Below are 10,488 nucleotides of genomic sequence, written 5' to 3'. Positions count from 1 at the left end.
GTATATGTAAGTGCATATATATGTGTGTGTATATGTAAACATACCCAGACACTTGTCTGTTGTGCCCCTAGTTGGACTGCATTTCATGAGTCATCATTACTGGTGGAGTGTATAAGTCTTTGGCCTTAGAGAGTTTACAGATCCCAGCCATTAGAGAAGGGCAAGTGTCTTATGTTTAACACACTACACCTCTCTCTCTCTCACACACACACACACACACACAGTCATTCTCTGCCCCTCTGACCACCAGTCTGTTGCTCATCCAGCTGTGGTTGTGTGAGTTAGAGCTGTAGTCTGTGTGTGTGTGTGTGTGTGTGTCGTACCCTTTACTGTACTACACTGCCATCATGCACCCCATACTGTAACTGTGACACACCCCCACAATGTCAAGAAATGAACTACTACCCTTTACTACAGGGATTAAAGTTTTCCGGCACCGTGCCGGAATTCCGGCGTGCGGCCATTGACTGCGTTCATTTTTTAAAATATTATTTATTTGTTAACGCTATTGAAAAACACGCAGCATTCGTTAAGATGAATTTCCTTTCCCTGCTCTCCCTCTCTGTCAATCGAGCGTCACGCACTCTTTAATACACACTTACACACACACATTTCACTTCGTGCACACCGCGTCTGTCTCCATAACGAGATCATCCCTGGAAGCGCGGTCGCTCTAATGCACCTGACGCTGCGGGTGGAAGCATAAGTTCTTCCGCAAATTTTGTAGACTATGCGTGCAACTTTACCAAACCGTATAGAAGTAAACGAATTCTCCTTGGCCCGTTCTCGTGCGCAATGGACACCCGCCCCTCGACATGCACATTTAATCCAAACAAAACATTCACAATCGTGAACGCAATGACGCACAGAAGACGACTAGCGGAATTATTGTTAAATACGGTTAGCATCATTAGTAGGCTATGCTGCACACATCTGATTAAAACTCTGCATTCAAGTTGACTGACCATCTCAATACCAATGTTTTTCAACTCCAAGATGTAAAGGGCCTGTCCCAAGGAGAAAAAGTATGAGCTTACCTTGAAACTTAAACACACGTGGGGACACTGAACAGTCCAACCAGCTAGTATGATAAACTAGCCAACTATGCTACTTTGTTTACAATATTTTGAGGCTTCAATCAAACAGCTGAATTTAAGAGGTGGAGTTGTAATATGAATAGCAGGCTATAAGCTGCATAAAGTTTGCTGTTATGAATATCAGAAATGTCAGTATACAGAATGTATAAATAATTACTCGTGTGTGTGTGTGTGTGTGCGCTTTACATCTTGTTAAAAAACATTAAATAAATAAATTCACATTATATGAAAGCAAAGTGATAAAAAGTCAGACATGAGGCGACCACCACACATTGCCTTCTAATCTGTGGGAAACACTGTTATTAGGCTACTCTTTAGAAAGAGAATCATTGTCTTTTTTTGAATACCTTAACTTAAATGGTTGCAACTAAATCTTATTCTTCAAATGCCTGCCTTCCAATTTCACATATCCTGACAACATGACACCTTATGATTGTAGGTCAATTTGTAACCTGTCAAAGACAAAGATTAGCAGCAAAACTTGATATTAAAAGAAATCCTAAATGCTACATGTAGCATATTGTAGTGTGTTGGACTACTATTGCCACCTATGGCGTCCAACATCACAAACAAGGCCTGTGTCGTGTGCAAACACTCCAAAAAGTAAACCGGTTTCCAATCGATCGACCAACATAGTGTCGTATAGAGTTGCATACAAAGTCTAAAAAAGTTCAGGCTCAGGATTTTTTTTTGCTTTAATCCCTGTTACTAGTATACAGACAGAGATGCACATTTACAAAATTCACCCCCCCCCCCACACACACACACACACACACACACACACACACACAGGTACAGACACTGGCTCACATGCACAGCCCATCACTTTTTTTAAAAGCACACCCCCACGTATCCATGATGTAATACCAATCCCATATAATTTCATGCACTTCCATCTTCCTATAATTATTCCCCTCCGCAGCTCTCCCACTATTTTGCATCATTTAACTGAACCGTACAGTACAGCACAGTATTATTTTGGGCTGAGTAGCTGTGTAGCAGACGCTAGAGAGACCAGTTCAGCCCAGTTCAGACCAGTTCAGACCAGTTCAGACCACTTAACTGACGGATCCAGGAAAGAAGGGAGCTCATTCATCAAATGGGTCGAGGAAAGAGTAGCATAACGTAACCCCACCCTGGTCTCTGCTCCCATTTGAGAAGTTCTCAAGGTGAGGCTGAGGTCTCCATTAGCCTAGTGAGCGTTAGCCCCAGCGTCTGCCACAGCGTGCAGGTTTTGGCCAGTTCAGCAAATGTTTGTTGACTTGTGCCTGAGTCCAGTGGTAATCTCCACGTGGCAGTGGCCTGCTTGTCATATTATCTGTGGGTGCAGTGCGTGGGTACAGCTGGCTTGATACGGTTAGCACGGCGCGGCGCGAGGGCTAAGGTTAGCGCGCGCCAACCCTTCGAGCAGAGAGAGCATGTGTTCTCAGAAACATTCCTCCTGACTGGGCAGCTCATGTGACTGCTGCGGCACGTCTTAGCTCTGTTTGCTTTTCTCAGAGACACACACGCACTCTCACGCACTCACACGCACACACGCACACACACACACATACACACACACACACACACACACACACACACACACACACACACACACACACACACACACACACACACTCATACGATTGCTGTAGCACATCTTAGCTCTGTTTGCATTTCTCAGACGCACGCACGCACGCACACACACACACTCACGCACTCACGCACAGACGGTATCACACTCTCTCACACATGCACACACTTTCACACGCAGACTCTAACACACTCTTTCTTTCTCTCTCCCTCTCACACACACACGTACACACACACACACACACACACACACACACACACTGCTGCCTGTTGGCTGGAGGTTACGAAAGCTGTCCTCAGCTCTCAGTCACATGCCTCTGCAGATTCCAGCTATTGGACCAGTTTAGGTGTAAGAGAACATGGCAGCGACCCAAAGCCCTTTCACTGGGTGAAGTGTGACATGGAGGCCCCCCTCGCTGCCTATGCCACAGCCTCTACTCTACGTCCACTGCACCCAATCATTTCTATCAGTGATTCTTTATTATTGTTATTATTATTATTATCATTATCATTATCATTATCATTATCATTATCATTATCATTATCATTATTATTATTATCATCATTATCATTATTATTATTATTATTATGTTAATTAATTTATCAAGCAATTTTCTTTACATTTATACATGTTTTTTATTTTATTTTTATTTATTTTTTTAAAAAATGAGCAACTCTCAGGACTGTCTTCCACTGTGCGCCTGTAAGATTTCAGAGAGGGATGTGTGTGCTGGAGAACTGTTTATCTCCTCTGGACAGGAGGGAGATTTAGTCACATGACTTTCAGTTTTGCTTTCATCTGAAATGTTTTGTGAGACAGCACGTGATAATCATGTCGCTGTCTCCACTGAGGCTCCTGCCCTTGAGGAGTGTTGGTCAGAGATAACACACACACACACACACACACACACACACACAGACACAAACAGACACACCTCTGGGCTGAACGCGGTGTCCTGTGTGTGTGTGTGTGTGTCCTGCAGTGCTGGGCTTTGACCGTGTGCCTTGGTGGGGAACCCTCCTCATCTCGCTGGGCTTTGGGGTGGTGACCGCCATCTTCGTCTGGTTTGTGGTGTGCCCACGCCTCAAGAGGAAGATCAAACGTAAGCTCACCCCCCTCACACACACTCTCAAATCAACTCAAACACACACACACACACACACACACTCACACACAAATATGCCCTGTCCTTACATTCATATTGATTACATTCATCTTGACATTTACACAGAGGTATCATACATCATATATATTATATGTTATTATTATGTTATATTCTATAATTATTGTGTATATATCTCAAGTTGTCCTTTATTTAAGTGCTAGCTTGATGTTTTCTGTTTGAGTGAGTTGTTCCCACACTGTACCGGTCACTCCTCCATGTGCTCTGCCACCAGGCGAGATGGCGGTGAACCCGTGCGAGACCGCTCTGATGGACAAACCCGGCGCGGACAACGCACCTGCGTCCATCACGAGTCCTCAGGAGTACAGCCCCGTCCCCCAGACCGCGCCGGCGGAGAACGGCAGGGTGGCCTTCAACATCGGAGGCTCTGACGATGCCGATCTGGACAGCAAAGAGTTCGACACCAAAGACCTGGAAACCAACGGTGAGCACTGAGATCACCCTGAGGTCTGATGACGCTAGCTTATTGTTCGCCAGCTTTGCTGGTCGTCTGATCACCTTTGAGACAGTTGCCATGAAAGGCTCTGTCTGTCTGTTGTATAGGCCCTTCTGGTTCTGTATTTCTATGTTTTTTCAATCATTGATTTTCTTGAATTTCCCCTTGGGGATCAATAAATCTATCTATCTATCTATCTAATAAATAAAATAAAATGAATAAATAAAAAAGTGGCAGTTGAAATATGATTTTCAACTGCTACTTTGTACCCACAAATATTGTCTCATTCAAACACATTGCCATTGACATCTCTTCCTATCTATGCTGTTTTCCACACGCAATGCAGACGTTATATGGCATATGTTGCTCTCTTTTCAGTCGCACTGTAATTTCCCAACTATCAGCCACAGCCTATACTGTACATTGATTTTGCATAATGTCTACAGCTATGAAGTTAATACACAGGGGCAGTTATTGTGGTATTAATATGGTTTTGTTTCTTTTAGCTTGCATAAAACACTGTCCTGCGGCTTACACACAATGCGGCTAATACACAGGAAATAACTGTAAAAGTCAAGATGATTTCTCTCTCTCGCTCTGCCGCAGCTCTGAACGGTCTCAATGGCGGCCCGATGCCGGTCCCCGAGCTGACCACCGGTCAGCACCACACGGTCCACAAGGACTCGGGCCTGTACAAGGACCTGCTGCACAAGCTGCACATTGCCAAGGTAGGCGACTGCATGTGGGAGAACACGGAAAAGCCCATCCGCCGCAACAACAGCTACACCTCCTACACCATGGCCATCTACGGCATCCACGGAGGCTCAAAAGACGCCGACGGGCGCTCGGACGACGGCAGCAGCAGCGGGAGGCGCGTGCGCATGGACAGCTACAACAGCTACTGCACGGCCGTGGCGGACGGAGGCGCGGAGGGAGACGCGGAGGGGGAGGGGCCTGTGGCGGTGGAGGTGGAGGACGAGGCCAACAGGGCGGGGCCTCTGGAGGAGGAAGAGGAAGTGGACGAGCTGGAGCTGGATCGGCCTGAAGTGTTCCACCTCTTCCAGTTCCTGCAGATCCTCACCGCCTGCTTCGGCTCTTTCGCCCATGGAGGAAATGATGTCAGGTAAACAGGAAGTTGTGTCATCGTGTCAGGAAGTGACATAGATAAAGCAGACACAGATGTGAGAATGAAGAAATATTAGTGAGGAGGAAATTATGTCACACTGTGAGGAAATGTTAGATTGTCAGATGTCGATATGTCAGAGTGTCTGGAAATGTTACCAGTCAGGAGGAAATTAAGTAAGTTAATGTGCAACCATGAGAGTCTGGTTAATGAGAGACATCTGCAGTGCTCAAGTTTCAGTTTTGTCTTGTAAACCAGGTAAATGAGAACAAACATAAACACATGCCGTACATACACACTTACAGACGTACACACACACAGGGGCACATATAAAAGGGATAGAGAGCAAGGGGTGTGTTGTTCTATGTGTGTGTTTGGAGTGACCGTATAGTTGTGTAGCTGTAAAGGCTATGCTGGTGTGTGTGTGTGGAGTGAGTGTATAGTTGAGGGTCTGTAAAGGATATGCTGGTGTGTGTGTGTGTGTGTGTGTGTGTGTGTGTGTGTGTGTGTGTGTGTGTGGAGGGAGAGTATAGTTAAAGGAACACTTCTCCGTTTTTTCACATTAAACTACGTTATTCCCTTAACTAAGACAAGTTGATACATACCTCTCACGTTTCAATGCGTGCACTCACTGGCTCTGGCATGCGGCGCAACTTTGATAGCACTTAGCTAGCCCAATGCATTCATTAGGATCCAAACAGAGATGAAGTTAGAAGCAACCAAACACCTCTATGTTTTCACTATTAAAATTCAGCTACACAAGTAGTCACACGACCAAGTATGGTGAGACAAAATAAAACGTGGTGCATTTCTAAGCAGGTAAGAGGGATATCTATATTGTGTGGCGCAGTAATATCCTCACTCTTGCACTTTCAGTTTCACTTTGGAGTGAGGATATTACTGCGCAGAGTCTAAGTGCTCCCAATGTTATTCCGCCACACAATATAGTTATCCCTTTTACCTGCTTAGAAATGCGCCATGTTTTATTTTGTCTCACCATACTTGGTCATGTGACTACTCGTGTAACTGTATCTTAATAGGGAAAACATGGAGGTGTTTGGTCAATTCTAACTTCATCTCTGTTTGGATCCTAATGAATGCATTGGGCTAGCTAAGTGCTATCAAAGTTACGCCGCGCGCCAGAGCCAGTGAGTGCACGCATTGAAACGTAAGAGGTATGTATCAACTTGTCTTAATTAAGCGACTAACATAGCTTAATATGAAAAACCGGTGAAGTGTTCCTCTAAGGGTCTGTAAAGGATATCCTGTTGTGTGTGTGTGTGTGTGTGTGTGTGTGTGTGTGTGTGTGTGTGTGTGTGTGTGTGTGTGTGTATGTGTGTCTGGAGTGAGTGTATAGTTGAGGGTCTGTAAAGGATATGCTGGTGTGTCTGTGTGTGTATGGAGTGAGTGTATAGTTGAAGGTCTTTAAAGGATATGCTGTTGTGTGTGTGTCCTGCAGTAATGCGATCGGCCCCCTGGTGGCGCTGTGGCTGGTGTATGACAGCGGCTCGGTGGTGTCCAAGGCCCCCACCCCCATCTGGCTGCTCCTCTACGGGGGGGTGGGCATCTGCTTCGGCCTCTGGGTCTGGGGCCGCAGGGTCATCCAGACCATGGGCAAGGACCTCACCCCCATCACCCCCTCCAGGCAAGCACACACACACACTCACACACTAATACATTTCTTTGAACACAAACAATATTAGACACCAGCATTGCAAACCCAGTAGCCTATGCCTCTGGTCTCAGTTCATGGGTACAAAAAAACAAACCAAAAAATTGCCTACAAAAACTATGTGGAGACCAACAAGAAACAAATCGTGGGGTGTGGAACTTGTGGATCGAAGATCGGGGGGCCACAACGTCTAACTTTGTAATAAATACAGATCCTACAACCATACATAATCTGTAATTTCTCTGTTAAAAAGACTTGATAGGACTCGAAAGTCAAACCGTAGGACTTGGGACTTGACTTGGGACTTGACTCGGTACTTGAGGGAAATTAATTTAGACTAACTTGAGACTTGCCAAACAATGACTTTGTCCCACCTCTGGCACACACAGACACATACATATATACACACACACACACACACACACACACACACATTTACATGAATGACAAGTACAAGAACATACTGTCTGTAAATATACTCACACACACACACACACACTGATATTTGCATTGGTCAGCTCTCTCCCGTGGCCAGCTCTTTCTTGAGTAGCATTGATAGTAAGCCACAGTAGCACTGCCGCTCTGGAGCTCTAATTTTAGAACTCTCTCTCCTCGCCGCTCACGTCCCTCACTGCTGTTTGTTTGCTCAACATCTTTCAGACAGAGTGACCTTTCTCTGGTCGCCACGACCCCGCAACCTTTGTCCTCTTTATCAGAAGAGAAGGGATTAGCCAGGAGTAAACACTTACATTCATTCATCCAGCGGCTGGTTTCCGCTACCAGCCACACTGACTCCAGCACAGTCCAGATTAGAAGTACGTTCCCATCAGTCTGTGTGCTCATAGAGGGGCCAGCCCTAGCACTGCTGCTCACTGTTGGCACTGCCACGCATAGATATATATTTATATATCTATGCTGCCACGCACCATGAGCATGTAGTTCAATGTGATGTGTATATTCACCTGGGGTCTACGTGACCGAAATGTTGTGAATAAATGTTTGGCATGCGTAATGGACAGTGTGCGGGATTTTCTCTATAAGGTTTAACGCACCTGTCCCCACAAAAGAGGTGTGCAAAAGGGCTTTTCAACTAGGCCCTGCCACCGTCACATGGGGAAAGCAGAGAGAGAGAGAACCTCAGGTCTGACTGAGGGCCAGATCAGAGCCGGATTAGATTCAGATCAGAGCCAGATCAGAGCCAGGAGTGGACCAGAGCCGGTCGCTCTCTGGGCTTCCTCTGGAGTACATGCGCATGCCGTGAACTTTGACTCTGATTTCCTCCACAGTGGCTTCAGCATCGAGCTTTCCTCGGCTATGACCGTCGTCGTAGCATCCAACATCGGACTTCCTGTCAGCACCACCCACTGCAAGGTGAGGTCAAAGGTCATGGACATCCCATGATTCCTTGCGGCCAGGACGCGATAGGCTCCTGACGGAGTCTGGTCAGATACCGCTATCCCATTAAGATGTCCTGGACTCCACACAAGACCGTGATATACTGGGCTACCATCACTAGTGACTGCACCTGAATTATTTGAATGATTTTGAATCTGTTTGCCATTGAAAGTTCTATTGACAACATATTGTGTTTGCTGTTTGCATGAACTGAAAAAAAAACATATGTATGTGAATTAGTAGGAGTAGAAGGCTGGGCTCATTATGATCTGAAGGAAGATGCCATTTACAGTATGTACACTGGCTTTTCAAGTTCATTTTAAAGGGATATAATTTCAATGTTGTGTGTGTGTGTGTGTGTGTGTGTGTGTGTGCTTTTCAGGTGGGCTCCGTGGTAGCGGTTGGCTGGCTGCGTTCTCGTAAGGCTGTCGACTGGCGTCTGTTCCGGAACATCTTCATCGCCTGGTTTGTGACGGTGCCCATATCTGGCCTCATCAGCGCAGCTATAATGGCCCTGTTCACCTACGTCATCATCTGAGGCTCCCCAAATGCAACAGAACCCCAAAACACCTGCCTATGGACCTGCTCACCCACGTCATCATCTGAGACTCCCATAATGCAACAGCACCCACACAGAGATGCCTATGGACCTGTTCACCTGCGTCGTCATCTGAAGTTCCCGCCAGAGGTGGAACTCTGCACCTAAACAGTGCTGCTGTCATGGCTCTGCAACAGAAACCAAACGGTGACTGTTCCTCTGAATCTCCCATGATGCATCAGGACCAAACCCACAGCTCTATGATGCTGCATTCACATAGTCATTCCCTGGCCCTCATTGGTCCCGAACCAGTGTACGTGTTTCACACAGTCATTCCCTGGCCCTCATTGGTCAGTATACATGTTTCACACAGTCATTCCCTGGCCCTCATTGGTCAGTATACATGTTTCACATAGTCATTCCCTGGCCCTCATTGGTCCAGAATCAATGTGCATGTTTCACACAGTCATTCCCTGGCCCTTATTGGTCCAGAATCAATGTGCATGGTTCTATGTTTCAAACATTGGTCTCCTGCCCATTTGCATAAGTTTGGTATCTGCACTGTAAATAGACGAGTGAGAAGCAGACACCATATACGTCTCTCTTTGTTAAAGACACAACTTCTGGATCTTTGTACATAACTTACACAGCCTGCCTGTCATAGAAATTAAATGGAGAGAACTTGGAAGTCACCAAACTTGATCTTCAGTTTATGATTTTATGTCACTATATTTGTTTAAAAATACTACAATTGATCAGGGTTTTCTATATATTTATGTTCATAATGAATAAAATATGGTCATTTGAATGATTTCCCCTCCGTCTGTTGATGTGCTGTATGCATGAGCTAAAATAAATCTCATTTGTAATTATTTCATGTCTTCCTCTATGGTTAACAAAACAGATTAACATTTTCAATCTCTGGTCTGTACAAACACAGTATATATCAATGACAAAGTGAATTGACATGACTGCCAATTCACTTGCCATGACTGCCAGTTTAAATACAGGTACATTCATGTAGCAGATAATTTTTATCCAAAGCAACTTAAAATAATGATAATAATAATAATAAAAATGAATAAATAAGAATAACATTCAAACTACAGTGTAACCTTAGGTCGCAATACTGCACCAATCAATACTACGGCCAGAGGATGAGAATGCAGAAGTTTTAAGTATTAGTGAAAGTGTAGTTGAAGTAGAAAATGGTAGGAGGTTTTGCATGGAAGGTGTGTTGGGTTGTTAGGAGAGGAGCAACACAGAATAGTAAAGAGAGATCTTCTTGAATAAGATCTTCTTTAAGTTAGAGAGGGATGCCCCTGCTTTGGTAACACCACAATTAGAAGGGCATTTGTATTTAGAGAGGCCATCATAGATTCTCTGTGCGTCTCCTTGATAACCCTACAGTTCCTGCTCCGACGATGTCATTCCGACGGAACCTCAGAAGCCTCTCAAGTGAACATTT

General features: G+C 45.2%; 1 protein-coding gene across 1 annotated transcript in view; it reads left to right on the top strand.

Annotated features, from left to right (window-relative positions):
- Positions 1-9,892, top strand: part of slc20a1a (solute carrier family 20 member 1a) — a 16,196-nt gene extending 6,304 nt beyond the window's left edge. Inside the window, exons 6-11 of the mRNA XM_062543540.1 lie at positions 3,656-3,775; positions 4,071-4,280; positions 4,899-5,415; positions 6,875-7,060; positions 8,374-8,458; positions 8,865-9,892. Of these exons, the coding sequence (XP_062399524.1) occupies positions 3,656-3,775; positions 4,071-4,280; positions 4,899-5,415; positions 6,875-7,060; positions 8,374-8,458; positions 8,865-9,020 (1,274 nt within the window). The 3' untranslated portion in view covers positions 9,021-9,892. The remainder of the gene's footprint in view (positions 1-3,655; positions 3,776-4,070; positions 4,281-4,898; positions 5,416-6,874; positions 7,061-8,373; positions 8,459-8,864) is intronic.
- The last annotated feature ends 596 nt before the right edge of the window (positions 9,893-10,488 follow it).

The sequence above is a fragment of the Sardina pilchardus genome, chromosome 8 (assembly GCF_963854185.1).
Source record: "Sardina pilchardus chromosome 8, fSarPil1.1, whole genome shotgun sequence".
NCBI lineage: Eukaryota > Metazoa > Chordata > Actinopteri > Clupeiformes > Clupeidae > Sardina > Sardina pilchardus.
Note: the sequence above shows the minus strand (reverse complement) of the source record. Positions and strands in the feature narration are given on the sequence as shown.